This window comes from Meles meles, chromosome 8 (genome assembly GCF_922984935.1).
Source record: "Meles meles chromosome 8, mMelMel3.1 paternal haplotype, whole genome shotgun sequence".
Lineage (NCBI taxonomy): Eukaryota > Metazoa > Chordata > Mammalia > Carnivora > Mustelidae > Meles > Meles meles.
In genome coordinates this window covers 11,352,220-11,368,918 of record NC_060073.1, presented here as the reverse complement: position 1 = coordinate 11,368,918, position 16,699 = coordinate 11,352,220, and the positions used below count along the sequence as shown (strand labels likewise).

The 16,699-nt window shown below is 40.6% G+C and overlaps 1 protein-coding gene across 2 annotated transcripts; it reads right to left on the bottom strand.

The window, feature by feature from the left end:
- Positions 1-2,726: 2,726 nt before the first annotated feature.
- On the bottom strand, positions 2,727-16,356 carry LOC123947952 (transcobalamin-1-like). Of its 2 annotated transcripts, none has more exons than XM_046014297.1 (9): positions 16,226-16,356; positions 13,176-13,355; positions 11,623-11,763; positions 10,558-10,713; positions 9,097-9,284; positions 5,829-6,018; positions 4,659-4,848; positions 3,306-3,424; positions 2,727-2,914 (listed from the first exon to the last, which is right to left on the bottom strand). In XM_046014297.1, exons 1-9 carry the CDS (start codon positions 16,302-16,304, stop codon positions 2,853-2,855), a joined length of 1,305 nt encoding a protein of 434 aa, XP_045870253.1. In that variant the 5' UTR covers positions 16,305-16,356; the 3' UTR covers positions 2,727-2,852. The 2 variants fall into 2 exon arrangements, with proteins under 2 accessions (XP_045870253.1, XP_045870254.1); XM_046014298.1 differs by having other exon boundaries at positions 10,558-10,710.
- Between the last annotated feature and the right edge of the window lie 343 nt (positions 16,357-16,699).

Sequence of the window (16,699 nt, the reverse complement as noted above, 5' to 3'; positions counted from 1 at the left end):
TCCTGAGATAAGCCACAACCCCTTCATGTGCCTGCTCTTTAAACACACTTTTGCTTATAAATTGCCACAGCCATGGTTGTTGCAAGACTGATTATGATACAGTTGTCTCACTTAGCAAATAACTTCCAGAACAGAAACCACACAGGCCATACATTTCTTAACTCATATATTTCAACAGTCCTTGACTAACTATTGAGGGAACTATTTTTTTTTTTTTTAAGAGACGGGGGGTTGGGGGAAGATGGAGGAGGGGCAGAGTGAGAGAGAGGGAGGAAGAGAATATCAAGCAGGTTCCATGCTGAGCACAGAGCCTGACTTGGACTTTGATCTCAGGACTCAGATCATGACTGGGCCAAAATCAAGAGTCATATACTCAACTGACTGAGCCACCCAGGCATCCCTTGATGGAAATTTATCAATTTATTTACCTGTTTTCTCCTGTGCCTCACTGTCTGGCATCCAAGCACCCAGACTCTCAATGGATGTCTGAGAGGTTTATTTGTGTTGATTATTCTCTGCTGCGGCAGCAGAGGGAAGTTTCTCCCCTCAGACTCTCTCGGTTCTGTTGTAGTGTTAAGCCTTAGAGCTTCTCATAAGGCAGGTGTGGCCAGAGCTAGGATTCCCTGGGCAATGTCAGTCGAATACAAAGGGAATGTTACTCCATTTCTCTCCATGTCTGTCTCTGTGATTAAATGCATTCCTATCAGATAGCAATGTTACTATATTCTACTATGGGACCAGTGGTTGGGAGAAACTGAGCTCTGTCTGCTAAGAATGAAGGCTCATGGTGCTACAGGGAAGTGTTAGAAACACAGTGGCATTAACTGAGATTTTATGTTAGATCCAATGAGAGGAATTAAATGAGAATTGTGAAGGAAATGACTTTTTCATGCTTTGGTAACATGTTATTTGATTCTGTGTCAGTGTTCCAACTAGAATATCCTTATACCACATTTGGGAGAATAGTCTAATATATATATTGTGTGCTTTACTGATGTTGAGTGGTTATTATTGAAGGTGACCTAGAATCTTTGTGCAATTGTCTGCAATCTCAAACGGACCCATTCCAACTTCATTATTTTGAGATTCAATTTCATTGGTCCATTGAAGGTTCAGGACTTCCTGTAATTTTTTGCTTGAGCATCATTATTTTTTCTGATGGACAAAACCAACCATATGTTTTTTTTCCCCAGGATATTACCAGTTTCTAATCTGTCTTTTTGAGTGTAATGATTAACAGTGTTTGCTTTCACTCTTTACAGTGTTGTGGTTGGATGATAAGTTGTATGGTCACACTGTGTATCATAGTCAGGAATAGCAATTATGTAACATTCTGCATATTTATCACCATAAGCCATTATCCCTCAATTTCACATAGCTTGCAGAGTCTACAAACAGGTCTGACAGCTGCTGCCCCATGTGAACAGCACCATGGAGGTCTCCTGTCTGTAACTTAGCTTTCAAGCTGAGACCCAGACCCAAGGGGATAGAATCCATTGCTGTCTAGTGATGAGGTCATCTGTCATATTCAGTTAATGAAGGATAGGTGGAGATGACCGTGAAGGTTAAGGACCAGTACCAGAAAGCAATTGTCAAAGCCTGACTATTAAGCAGGATTGCTGGTGGAGGGGAGGAAGCTAAGAGTATCATGAAGGGAACACAGGAGAAATGAGGGAGACACTTATAAAATAATTTAACTAATTCTGCCTGAAGGCGTCTTCCTTTTGGGGGTAGCTTTATTTAAAGATTTTATTTATTTATTTGAGAGACAGCGAAGTAAGGAGCAGAGAGGGAGGCAGAGGGAAGAGGGGAAAGAATCTCAAGCAGGTTTGGTGTTCAGCGTGGCGCTAGCCGTGGTGCTAAACCTCACTGAGCTCATGACTGAGCTGAACTCAAGAATGTGACACTTAACTGAGCCACCCAGGCACCCCTGACTTATTTTTATTTTTAGATTTATTTGAGAGAGAGAGAGAGAGAGAGAGAGAGAGCGAGCGAGCAAGCGCTGTGTGAGGTGCAGAGGGAGAGGGAAAGGGAGAGAGAGAATCTTCAAATAGACCCCTCTTTGAACAGGTAGCCCAACACCACTGATCCCAGGGCATTAAGGTCAATGACCTGAGCCAAAACCAAGAGTCAGCTGCTGAACTGACTGAGCCACCCAGGCACCTGTAGGTGCCCCTGATTTAATATATATATATTTTAAAATGTGAATTCTACTGAAATCATCAAAGGTGATTTTTTCTGCATGTGTATTTTGATGATATGAATATCGGAGTGATTTTTATGGTGAAATAAAAGGAGAATACATGTGGAAGAAGAAAAAAATGGAACCCAAGGGAGATAGCTGGAGACTATTCCTGAAACTTTATGGACTGGTCTTTTATGTAGAAGTCTCACCTTTCCCTCTTTCTTCAGAGCAGTATTTTTTCTCTCTACCCACTGCCTTTCTGAAGCCAATATGTCCACTCAGTTAGTCCCTTACACCTGGGCCTCAGAGAACTGCCTCCCTAGACATTTTCTACCTGATCTCATTGGCTGCTGCTTCAACACTAGATCTAGAACCTTATCTCCATTCCCACTCATTGCCTGAGGTCACCCACACAGTTAGCAGTGGAACCTTGAGTAGAACTCAGTTTAGACATATGGTCTAATCTCTTTTCCCTTCCCCTTCCTTCTATCAATAAGCCTCCTTTAAAATGAAATGATTAGAAAATGCTCCTTTTGTATTGTTGTTGATCTTTTATTGAACACATAAAGAGAGAAGGGGAGGTTATTGATGCTCCTATTAAAATTGAGATGAGAGAAAAGGAAGGGATGAAGCCAATCTCTGCCTGTAAGTCCACTGTTTGAATTTATTAGTATGTGCTCCAGCGAACCTCCAGATCATCTCCTGCATGGACAACATAACTACCAGCTCCTGAAAAGGAAGAATGAAAAGTGGATCAAATGATTCTTTTAAATATTTATTTATTTTAGGGAGAAAGAGAATAGGAGCAGAGAAGGGGAGGGGCAGAGGAAGAGGGAGAGGGAGAGTATCTCAAGTAGACTCCCCACTGAGCATGGAGCCCTACTCAGGCTTGATCTCACAACCCTGAGATCATGGCCTGAGCTGAAAACAAGAGATGGACACGTAACTGACTGAGTCATCCAGGTGCCCAATGATTCAAATGATTTAACTACCAAATCACCAAGTAGTGGATCTCACTTTCCCAACACCTTGGCACATTCCCCACCAAAGTTCACACACTCACATCAGGATGTTTGGGGCGTTGTCACTCAGTGGGGCTTTTTAGCACTCTCTCCCTTACCTTGGCTCAGGGGTTCACCATTGCTCAGGAGCTCCCAGTAGGTCCTGTTATTAGTGCTGGCCTTTATGCCCTGAACACTGATGATGTAGGGGCCCCATGCGGTCTCCTTTGTTTGGAACCTGTGGGGACAATAAATGTGCTTCAGGAACTTAGAACTTTCAAGGGAAACTTTAATGGGCATTTATCAAACTCCCATGGACCTAAGAATCATTTGAAGCCATTATCAAGAAAAGCAGATTTCCCGGCCCTATCCTCAGATACTTTGATTCTGTCAGTAAGTAGGTGGTGACTAGGAATCTGCATGTGTCATAAACACACCAGGTGGTTCAGATGCAGGCACCGCACAATCTCTGCTGAATTAGAGGAATGAAGCCTATTTCTGTCCCTGCCTCCTTTTGTGGTAGACACTCTGTATTCAACAACTGCTAGTCTTCTACTGCAAGATAGTAATGGTTGAAGAGACAAAAGCAGCGGAAGAAAATGTTAACCAACCTCACATCCTAGAGGCATCTTAAGTAAGTAGGTTTTCTCTTAGGAAAGAAGAACAGTAAAGAGCAATGTAATATTTCATGTTGTGTTTATTAAAAAGTGACATGGCCAATGTTTCACATTCCCTGGTCACATTTCTCTGCCTTCCTGGGAGCCCTTGAAAGCAACCTTTGAAATACTTACATTACGTGTGTGTGTGTGTGTGTATGTCTATGTTCGCATAACATTTACAGTACATACTATATATATAAAATTTTCTCTATAGCATCTTACGTCATTTTACTAGACAAAGTAAATAATTGCTGATTAGGTTTAGGGAGTCAAGTGAATCATACCTTTCAGAGGCAAAGTTAATATCTTAATTTTAATATTTGACCTTTTTAGGCCAGGGAACCTAAATCTAGGGCTCCATGAATCTGAAAGAGGAGAACATGGAGAGACTCAGGGCATTTGTGAAATCTCTGATTTAAAGGACAAGTTTTGTGTCTATGTTTACTTGTCTGGGATCAGAAGCCATTGCACTCATCTGATTTTCAAAGGGGTCAGTGATTCAAAGATAATGACCCAGTGTTCTGAACACAAAATGACTGAGCTAAGAGGTTCTCTTTGTTGAAGGAATTTTACTGACAGAAGAGAGATCCCTGGGACTTATTCACCCATTAAGTGAACATTAATTTGGTACTTACTGTGTGTTGGAAGATGGAAAGTCTCACCTTTTTTTAACCCCTGCCATGAGATGTAGATGGACAGCAAAGTACTAATGAAGACGTGTTTCAAATATACTTTTATTCAGGTGCTTATGTGTTCTTACTGAGTCTTTCAAAATCACCAAATACCTTCACCTTAGGTTAGGCTCAGACATACCCAAATAGAGTTGAATTTTCTTTCTGAGCTTGTTCCATCACATTTAGAAAGACAGAACCATCTGTCACAGAGACCATAATGCGATCTTTTCTGTTATCGATTACCACAGAGTAATTTACTTGGATTTGTGAAGGTGGGACAGCAGGTGTTACTGATATAATAGGCTCCTGAGTGGAAATGTGCAAGGAATCTGGCAGAAACAGAAAAGCAGAGAAGAATTACTATTCAGAAAAATAAAAATGATGTTCAAGTTTACATATGCATCCAACCCCTCCCCCAGGCCTGCTTTCCTTGTAGACCAGGATTGCTACAAGGAGCAAGAATCATCAGCCAATGGGCAGATCTCTTGTGTGCCTAAACCAGATAGGCACCAGTTTGTAAATGTGTGGTCCAGCTTCATTCCCAGCTGTTTAAACAATGCAGGTTCCCTGTCTCCTCTTTTTCATCAACCTTCCTGAAATTTTCTTTTCTTTTCTTTTGTATAGCATATAATGATGCTTCCCTTTTTTGGGATGCCTTTTATTTCTTAACATTTATTGAAGACATATTAAGTATCAGGCACTGTACTAATCATTTTACATAGCTTATCCTATTCAGTTCTTACAAATATCCATGTTAGGTATGTTTATCATTTGCATGTTTTATATAGTAAACTGAAGTTTAGAGATTAAACATTTTGTCTGAGGTTTCTAAACCTGTAAGTGGCTGAGCCAGGAATGAACATAGATAAAAGTCAAATTTTCTTTCATCCCTGGTTTAAAAATCAGTTGTTTGAATAAATTATTCATGTTCTAATTTTCTTATAACCCTTCCATATTCCTTCCATATTTCTCTGAGTTCCCTGAGGACTCACTCATTGTGCATAATGGAGACTCAGAAAACATACTTTGTTTAGAATGGGAATGATGCTCAGAACATCTCTCTAACCATCAGAAAACATCTCTTTGAAGATAGACATTACTGAATCAAGTCTACCTTATCAGTGTTTGAACCAAGAACAACCATCTGCTACACTGTTAAGAACAAATCCTCAGTTGGTTATAATCACTAGTGACACACGGAGGACCGCATTCTATCTGGGAACTGTTATGCTTTAGTGGTTTATCTGGTCAGTCCCTAAGAACATCTTAGTCTCACATTCTTTGGGTATTCTGCTCTTTAGTACTCTACCTGAGCCATAGACACAAGGAGAGTCTTTGTTAACATCCAAGTAGGTCTTTCCCATCAGGGCCGGTAAGATTTGAGCTGCAGCAATTGGTATACGGAATGCTCCTTGAGAAATTTCTGTGAGCACTGTGTCCCGTGTTTTTTCACAAACCCATTGATTTTCATTGTAATAGTTGGGTGAGACAAAGAGAGCCTTGTGTGCGAGAGAAAGAATGAAAGGGAATGAGAATGAATGAGAGAAAGGTCAAATAGGGGGAAAGACTACATCTTTCAGTAAAATTCTGCAAATATTTACTGGACACTGACCACAGGGGAAGCATCTTTACCTTCCTGACACCAAGAAATTTAAAAACTAGTTTGGGGGGAGATGGAGAATTGCTTAATAACACAACCGGTAATGGCATCAATAAGAACAGACATAGTTCCGTGTCTTGCAGTCTTGACACAGAACGATACCTTTCACATGGGAGATACCTGATATATGCTGTTAACAGACAATCATTGAGTCCCTGAGGTGAATGCCTTAAGAGAAGCATCTAGTGCCATGGCTTTTCAGAAGAGGAAGAGCACATACTTGAGGAAGGCAGTACTTCAGATAGTCCTTGATGATATGACAGTATTTCAGTAGGAGACAGGAGAGGAGCACCATACCCAGAGGGAATAGCATGATCAAGGATGCTAGAGTAGGGGAGGCCAGGGCAAGGCATGTCTCTGATGACACTGTCTGCAAAATCCCCGGGGAATTCCTCATGGCCTGGGAGGACTAGTATACAGGGGAGACTCAGGGTGATTGTGGAAGAACAGGCTAAAAGATGAGGTTGGGGCCACATTGGTGGATCCCTGAGCTTCAGAGTGAGGTGTCTGTCATTATTTCCTTAACAGTGTGGAGTCAAATAGATTCTTGAATAGAAACTATAGAAGCAGCAAATGTAAACTGGAGGGCACAGCATGACGGGGTAGGAAAATTTAGGAAGGTATCAGAGTGAGTAAGACAGGGACAAACATGGGTTGGTCCTGCAGATGTCGCTCTGTAGTTTCTCAGGGAAGGACAGTTTCTCTTTTCATTTTTCCTGAAGACCCTTTAAGTTAACCAAGAAGTCAACAGGCATTTGTGGGATATTTTAAGAAAAGGATTATAGGGGCGCCTGGGTGGCTCAGTGGGATAAGGCCTCTGCATTCGGCTCGGGACATGATTTCAGGGTCCTGGGATTGAGCCCGTATTGGGCTCTCTGCTCAGCAGGGATCCTGCTTCCTCCTCTCTCTCTGCCTGCCTCTCTGCCTACTTATGATCTCTGTCTATCAAATAAATAAATAAAATCTTTAAAAAAATTTAAAAAATAAAAAATATAAAAAGATTATATTTCATTTCATCTTCAAAACTGTCTTGTAGGCAAGCAGCTCCCAAGCCTGCTGTGAATAAATATCCCCTGTAGGGTTTTAAAACCAGACCAAGCTGGGTGTTATATGTAACTAATGAAACATTGAACATTACATCAAAAAACAAGTCATGTGTTATATGTTGGCTAATTGAATTTAAATGAAAAAATGTAGAACCGGATCAAGGCCCATGCTCCACCTCTCAGTTTCTATATTGACTGGCTGATGGAGCCTAAATATTAGTGTTTTCCAAGAGCTCCTCTAGATGATTCATATGCGCAGCCAGAATGGACAACCAGTGTTCTATGAAGGCCAAACTCAGCAAGACAGACAATAGCCTCTCACCAACAGTAGAAACAGCCTGCATGACTGGACCACTTTACACCCCCAGCTTCTTGTAATTTTTCTCAAGGACCCTCACTGGCCACATTGAACACCTTGATCTTCCTAAAATGTTCTTTCATGCTTCCGGTCTTTGCCCTTGCTGTCCTCTCTCCCTTGGAAAGCCCTCTCATCCTGGGGTGGCCTGGCAGACCCCTACTCATACTAAAGACTCAGTGAAATTTTTTTTTTCTGTCAATCTTCCTTCATCTCTTCTTTTTTTTTTTTTTTTTTTTTATTATTTTTTAACATTTTTTTTTTCTCATTTTATTTTTTTCAGCGTAACAGTATTCATTCTTTTTGCACAACACCCAGTGCTCCATGCAAAACGTGCCCTCTCCATTACCCACCACCTGTTCCCCCAACCTCCCACCCCTGACCCTTCAAAACCCTCAGGTTGTTTTTCAGAGTCCATAGTCTCTTATGGTTCGCTTCCCCTCCCCAATGTCCATAGCCCGCTCCCCCTCCCCCAATCCCACCTCCCCGCAGCAACCCCCAGTTTGTTTTGTGATTCCTTCATCTCTTCTTGTATCTACCCCTTAGAGCCATGTAAATCAGTGAGTGAATGCAGGAATAAAGCCCCAGGCTTCAAGGAACATATACAGGACAGAGTGGGTGCCAAGTATGAATTTGAAACCAACTGTTTAGGTTCCCTTTCCATGTAAATCACTTTTTGGCCTTGTAATGTTAGGCAAGTTACTGATACTCCATGACTCATGCTCTTATTCTCAGAAATGGAGCTAATAATATTTTCCTCACCGGGTTGTTGTGTGCATTAATGAGCATGCCAGTAAATATTAGCTCGTTTTACTGGCACTGCCTCTTATCACTTGGACAACCATAATCTAATTTGGGAGATAAGAGGCACGCACCAAACGCTGGCATATGGCATATGGTGAAATTGCTTTTTTTTTTTCTGGTTCTTTTAAAGATTTAATAATATATATTTAAAATTTCTTTTCAGGATAACAGTATTCATTGTTTTTGCACCACACCCAGTGCTCCATGCAATACGTGCCCTCCCTGTTACCCACCACCTGGTTCCCCCAACCTCCCACCCCCCGCCCCTTCAAAACCCTCAGGTTGTTTTTCAGAGTCCATAGTCTCTCATGGTTCATCTCCCCTTCCAATTTCCCTCAATTCCCTTCTCCTCTTCATCTCCCCATGTCCTCCATGTTATTTGTTATGCTCCACAAATAAGTGAAACCATATGATAATTGACTCTCTCTGCTTGACTTACTTCACTCAGCAAATTGCATTTGATAGGGTTGGAATAGACTCTAAAATTAGAAAAAAGCTGTAGTCAGGAAAAGCTTCATGGAAGCACTGGACATGGAAATGCAAGGATCTAAGGTGAGGAGAATACATTTCCATCAGGGGAGAAGAATCACATAAAATCAGTTCATATAGGAAACAGAATGGATAATATCTTCTGGGGCCAGGAAGAAGGGATGCAGATATTTCTTTCCTTCATAACTCTCTTCTCTGTCTACTATTTTACCCTCTGACTTACCTGCATAGCTTCTCCTGTACTATATATGTTTCCGAGGAGACCATTTTCTGTTTTCTGAGACAGAATCTTGATTACCAGTGACTTTGTATGTTTATCAATATTCTCTTCATCCTTTCTATCTATTTGTTCCTGCCCTCTTATTTTGTTCTTCACACAGGTCAGAGCCAGGACAGCCATCGCACCAGTATCTGCCAGGAAACAAAACATTGTTGATAGGGTGACCAACCATTCTAGTTTGCCTTGGTCTGAGGGGTCTCCTGGTAGGTAGGATTTTCATCACTAAAAGAGGCTCATATCTGGACAAACTGGGAAGAGTGATCATCCTAGTTGATGATGGGAGAGAAGGATTTGAAGAGATAGCAATCGTCTCTTCAGCACTAAACACTCAAATATTTCAAGATCCCTTTCTTATGTTCAGTATCCCTGTGCCTTGTACACAATAACTCACCTGTTGGTCATAGAAACACACACAGATTTGCAGGTGCATACACATGGACATTTTTCCACTTCTACATCTTGGCTGTTCTCATTTTTTTTTCATCTCTCAGCCATATTGGTAAAGGAATTGGGAGAATTCATGATGATACCCCAAGCAATGTAGTCTTTGCAATGTTCCAATATTTCCATTAGGCTGATTAGAAAAATAGCACTTAAGAGAGTTGTTTCCCAATAAAGCTTTTTAAGGAGGAGGATGAAGCAAGAGTTTGGAAGAAGGGAGGATAAAATCTTTTTTTCTGGCTTGTTACTTAGTTCCCCTGCTGGATTCTTTGAGTGTGGTACCTTCCCTCTCCCATAGAAAGACGTCTCACCTTACTATCCAGAGATACTGAGTGGTGATTCTCTTTGGGCTTCTTGGAGAAAGATGAGCTTGTGTATCTGGATCCATAAGGGCTGAGCAACAATACTAGCTGTCTAAAGGGGGCTTCTTTTTGATGTGTAAACTGACCCAGGAGAAAATTTCTAGTCCTTGTCTATTGAAGGTACAGACTTTATTAAACAAAATATTGGGCCTTGTCCATGGAGAGGTTGTGTTGTCCAAGTAAGCCCACACATTCAGTGCTCCCAATAAATTAGAGAAAGAGGTGAAGTTAAGTTAAATGAATTCCACTGTTTTCCTGCCTCTATACTTACACTTCCTAAAATGTCTTATATGAAGATTCTCACAAACTATCTTTATTTTACAGATGGGAAAATTAAGGTCAAGAGTTAATATCCATTGGTTATATAATTCAAAGAAGGAGTAGTGTAGGAACTGGATCTTTCTACTGTATTAGAGATCTAGAAAGATGCTTAAATGCCCCCCAATATTTGTTCTTCTCAAAAAGAAAATTCTCTTCCCTGATCACTAGGGTAAAGAGGATAAAAATAAAGTCCAAGTACTTACAGGTAGAAAAACTCAAAGGAAAAGACTTACCAGTGACTGTGTCCCCTACGCCAAGGGAACTGGGTGTAATCACTCACCTACTGAGAACTGTCCATGAAAATAGTAATTTTTATTTTCAGGATTGAGGAATTTAGCAACTTCAGTGATTGAGTAATTCCCACTGAACAGACACAAGGCCAAAATGTCCAGGCTGAGCTGGTAGTAGTTAGTTAGTGGATTACCATCATGATCTTCTGTCAGAGAGGAAAGAAATACCTTACTCATGGAAATAATAGTGGAGTAATAAACTTTCAACCTATTCCTACCTGCTTTTTTAGAATTTCTTCACATTTAAGGAAAGGCGAGTAATAGAGGGAGAAAGATCACTCATAGAATCATCAAATCTAAGAAATGTAAATAAAGGCTGTTAAGAGCCACCAATTTAACTCAACTCCTTTCATTTTATAACTGAAGTGACTCAGTACTAAAGAGATTAAAGTACCATCCTGATACTCAGGTGGTTATAGAAGTAGGACTAGAATATAGATTTCCCACCCCTAACTTCTTGCACTTTGAACGGAAATGTGTTAGAACTGTAAGTAGAAGTAGAAGAATTAGAGGAGGCCATCTCACAAGAAGATGGGATTAGAACAGCTTAATGGATAACAGGATGAATACCGGGTGGGTGTTGAAATAAAAACAATGCACCTCAGTAGCCGTGATCACGATCAGCCTATTTTTCCCAGTGATAAAGCACTTTTGGCCATCTTTATCTCTTCTGCTAGTATCATATGTTTTGGTACTTCTGACATAGTGTCTTGTATTGCTCCGCCATTTCTGGTGTATTTCATTATTTGTCTAAAAGCCAAGCTTCTAGAGAACAAGAAAACTGTGTTCTGTTAGTGTGTGTGTGTGTGTGTGTGTGTGTGTGTGTGTGTGAATCATCTTATGTAAGGTGGATGTAAAGTCGATGCTCATTTGAATCTATTTGAAAAGAAAATTCAAGATGCATGTTGAAAGAGGGAAGAAGGGAAAATGATCAAAGATATGTGGGATGAACAGAATGAAGAGGAGAAGGAAAGACTGAAGGGGAACTTCATTGAGATCTGAACCAGTGGAGGAGAAGACAAGTTGTCCAGGGACTCTGAACATTTGACTCTCACCCATATTTCTGATTTCTGCTTTGTATTTATTTCCTAGCCTTTTGATCAGTTCAGAATAATTTATAGACATTCCATCAGGTGCTTTACATGCTCCCAAAGCCAGTATAGCCAAGGCAAGTTGTCCCGAGGTTAAAGATGGCTCTGAAAAGAAACGAATTCGAGTTTAACAAGGTACATGTTTGTGATTTTTTTTGACATCCTGTCTTTCTTGTCTTACATCACCTGTCAATTCTTTTTTTCCACTCTATACAAATATTTTACTGTTGTCTTCTTTATTCCCAAAGCAGAGACTTTTCTAGAAGTGCTGTGTAAATGCCAGCTAGATTATAGTCTTCCCCATGAAATCATGAGGTGTTTTGGGAATCCTGCAATCCTTATAAAAATTTTAAAAGGAAAAGAATAGATAATAAAAGTTTGGGATTTACTCTCTTTGTGGGTGCCATCTTGCCAAGATAGTAATAATTGACTTGGATGTTCTGCCTTGTAGAGTATCAAAATTCTCAGGTTTCTTGAAATTCTTAGAATAATATTGTGAGGTAGGTAGGGGTAGCTTCATTTCTCCCTCATCTCAATTAGAAAGCTAAGGCTCCATATTGACATGAAGGGCTCAGCATCTAGCCTGCATTCAATCCTAGTCCTCATCTGGGGTGCCTGGGTGGCTCAGTTGGTTAAGCATCTGACTCTTGATATTGGCTCAGTTCATGGTCTCAGGGTTGTGGGATTGAATCCTGTATTGGGCTCTGCACTGAGTGCTGAGCATGGAGTCTGCTTAAGATTCTCTCTCTCCCTTTACCTTGGTCCCTCCCCACCTCTCTAAAACAAACAAAGAGCAAAAAGAAAAACAAACCCCAAAGACCCAGTCCTCATCTCTATTTCTTTGCGGTTTCCTTGCTATTGCCCAGTTTCTTACATGTGGGCCATATCCCTCCTGGTTGTGAACTCAGGTAACTTATAGGACAGTATTAGTGGATAAGAATCTTTAATTTATTTTGATTTTCTTTGTGACTCTTTAAAGGAAAGTGCTTTTCAGGACACAGACAACTAAGGCCTAGCTGTAAATAGCAAGAGGATTTGAGGTATCTTTCTTTCTTTTTTTTTCCCATTTAATTTGAATTATTATTATAATTATTATTATTTTTAATTAACATATAATGTATTATTAGCCCCAGGGGTACAGGTCTGTGAATCGCCAGGTTTACACACTTCATAGCACTCACCATAGCACATACCCTCCCCAATGTCCATAACCCAACCACCCTCTCCCAACACCCCTCCCCCCCCAGCCCTCAGTTTGTTTTGTGAGATTAAGAGTCTCTTATGGTTTGCCTCCCTCCTGATCCCATCTTGTTTCATTTATTCTTTTCCACCCTCCAAACCCCCACTTTACATCTCCACTTGCGATATCTTTCTGTCCCCTCAAGTTTTATACAGCTAGAATAGATGTAGCAGGGAGAGTTTGGATACAAAATGATGTCCAAAGATCTGTTGCTGGAGATAATCTTTATGGATAGGTAAGTCTTCTCCTAAAACTTCCAGAGAATAAAGCTACTCACCCGTACTGTTCACACTGAGTATGAATTGTTCAGTCAGATCTTTATCTTGGCTTTGGTTCAGGGACCCACAAAGTCTGAGGGACAGCAGTGCATTGGCGCCATGGATTCTTTTGGTATAATTTGAATTGATCATTGTATGTATCAGAGGTTTTAGAGCAGTTTTGTTTTCCTTGCTTACCTCTGTGGCAGGGGAAGGAGGAAATAAGAAGAAATAAGAAATGCATGCTAAGAAAATATTAAGGAACAGGAATCCTAGGAACAGTGTTGGTATTAAAATGTTTTGTAACAGATATGTTTAGTAACAGGGCACAGGGAGAACAATCCAGTGGTCACCGACTGTGTTGCTGGAACAATACAAAGGTGGGTCTGGAGTTTCTGCCCCTTTACCAGAGTGGAAGTGTTTCCATTTCTTAACAGATTTTTCAGCCTTGCTGTTGTGTATTGGCAGATTCAGTCCTGCCTGGGAGATCTAGTATGATTCTCTGATTTTGAGGAGGAAGCCTGTGTGTCCCTAAAGAAATCCTGAGGCCAGGGTGTCCTTAAAGAAACTGCCATAATTGAAGGCTTAATGGAGACTAAAATACAGGTCTTCGACTCCCAGTCTGTAGTCCTCGCTACTTGCTGGACTGAGTTCCTTCCCTTCTCCATCTTCTAACTCAATCAGGTTATTAATACTGAGGGAAAGAGGGCAATAGTTCTATGGTACGGTGGTGATTGTCTGGTTGCCCAACCGATCTGGCATCAGGATCATTATTTAGCAACCTGTTCCTTTCAGAAAACCCTCTAGTCTTAGCCTATAACATGACCAAATCCCAAAGGAAAGGATGGAGGAGTCACATTCTACTGTGGAATTAAGAGTCCAGAGACCTCAATAACTGGAGGAAAATAAGAAGCGTTAGTTTTAAGAGTTCTAAGAGTTACCACTTAAAATATTTCTAAATGAACTTCGTTTAGGGGTGCCTGGGTGGCTCAGTTTGTTAAGCAGCCAATTCTTGATTTCAGCTCAGGTCATGACCTTAGGGTGGTGGCATCAAGCCCCACATCGGGCTCTGTGCTCAGTACAGAGTCTGCTTGAGATTCTCTCTCTCCCTCTTCTTTTGCCCCTCCCCCAAATCATGGTCACTCTCTCTCTCTCTCTTCTCTCTCTGTTCCTTTCTAAAAGAAATAGATACATTTTTTTAAAAATGTAAGAAAAATCCTACCCATCTCCAGATTATTTCTTGGGATACTGAGAATAGCATGAGCTTCTTGTTCATCCAAACCTTGTCTGGATTCTCTGGTCCCTAACTTGTTTTATTATTATTTTTTCTGATCCCTAACTTATGACTATGGGTGACTTATGTAACTTTTGTAACTTTTTTGACCTTCAATTCCCTCATTTTAAAATTGTGGATATTAATCTTTATTTTATAGTTATTGGACAAGGAATCAGTTAATAAACTATAAAGTACCATACATATTATCACTTTTAGCTTAACTGTAGTTTCTATTACTATATTTAGGGAACTGAGGCAATGTGAGTTCTCTATCCCCAATGTGGGGCTCAGAATCACCACCCCGAAATCAAGAGTTGTATGCTCTACTGACTGAGCCAGGCACCACTCTATCTTTCTTCTCTTTAAGACACAGGGAGATCTGGACCAGTGGTTGTACAAAAGTCCTTCTTTGTTAGAAGAACAACTAGACGGTTGTTGAGTCATGGCTGAGATTTTATGGAAACATCCAGTTCAGCAGATTTTCTGGCACTGAAACAGACTTTTCATTTCCTGGTCAGCCACTCATCAGGTTCCTTGTCCACCAAAGACAGGTAATTATTTTGTACAATGGATTGAACTCCAAACCTCCACAGAGACCCCCTATTCTTAGGATACAACCAAGGAAGTGACAGGCCAGGAAGAAAAATTAGAGTTGGCAGCATTTCTGCTTTAGCTTGTGAGAACACAAGTTTTTCTGCTGTGGTGTTGACCTCTTCTTGTAGGCTCCAGAACTCCAGGAGCCTGTAGCCACCAATGGCACCACATAGTCATCTTTGGACTGGGTTTAAGCACAATTCCAGGGTAAAGACTTACAAAAGAGAAACCATGCAGCTGAGAGCTATACCAAACTTCCTAACTTCACTTACTCCAACACCTTTCCCCAACTATCCTCAATTTATGGATGAAGCTAAAAATATTCGGAAACATTGGATCATTCAGCTAGTAAGAGGTCAGACTATACCCAAACCAATTTTTCTTTTTCCTACTTAGTAGTTTTTAATAGAACCTTACAATCATGGGATCCTATACCCAGAGGAGAGATGATGGGCTTGTATGCATGCCCTGTGGTGATGAATTGGAGAGGCTGATGTGTACCTTGGAACATCTAAACTCAATAATGACAAGGGAGAAGCTTTTGTTATTTGAAAGGGATTTTTAACATTTTTTTCTGTGCAGTTATAAGGGGTTAACCTAAAACCCATGAGTTGAACTTCAAAAAAGTAGTTTGCATCTCAAATTCAAAATAAAACTTTCTATGATCTTGAAAAATTTCTGGTATCCTGAATAGTCTGTCCTTGAATAGAAGAAGAATAGACAGTTTCTTGGTAGGGTTGCTATGGTGGAGAAAATCTAAATATAGGAAGAATAGTTAGGCAAGTTAGCATTGAATCTATAACCTCTCTTAAAACAACATACGTTATCGAACTTTCCTCACCATGTCCTGCCAAATTTTACATCACTCATCCAACCACATATAGAACTGAAATAGGGGGGCGTGTGGGTGGCTCACTCAGTTAAGTGGCTGCCTTCTGCTCAGGTCATTATCGCAGGGTCCTGGGATTGAGTCCCGCATCCGGCTCCCTGCTGAGCAGAGAGCCTACTTCTCCCTCTCCCTCTGCCTGCTTCTCTGCCTACTTGTACTCTCTATCTCTCTGTAAAATAAAGAAATAAAATCTTAATAATAAAAAAGAACTGGAATAGGATATTTTCTCAGGTCACTCTACACAAGACCTCTCCCAGGAGACTTTAGAAGACTATCACACAAGGAGTAATTTTAGCTCAATGCGTACTTACCACAGATCTCGCATTGTTGTCTTGGAATAAGAGAAAACAATAGGAGCCCCAGTAGGGGCAGCTGGTGGGATTGTCTCATCTTTCCAAGTGTTCTGGAATGGTGAGGGCTTGTCTGGCTATTTATTGGGTGATGGCAGAGGGTAATGAGAGTTCCTCCTTTAGCTTGCCTCAGCCTCTTTCACTTAAGCAAATATTGAGCAATGTCAGGGGGTGTGGTGTGGTGAAGTGTATTTTTCCAAGAATCGTGATAAACCAGGAAGAAGACTTGAAAGATATGGCCAGGGAGGAAGAAGAACTAATATTCTTTGTTTCCTATCCCAAACTTCAGGATTCATATTCTTTACTTTCCTTCAACCCAGTGAGGATAAATTAAGTTTCCCTCTTTTTCCATTCCACTTTGGTTGTATTTTATTTATGTCTCTTGAAACATTAGATTTGATGGGCAAGGGCTTAACACATAAAAAATGGAAGTAG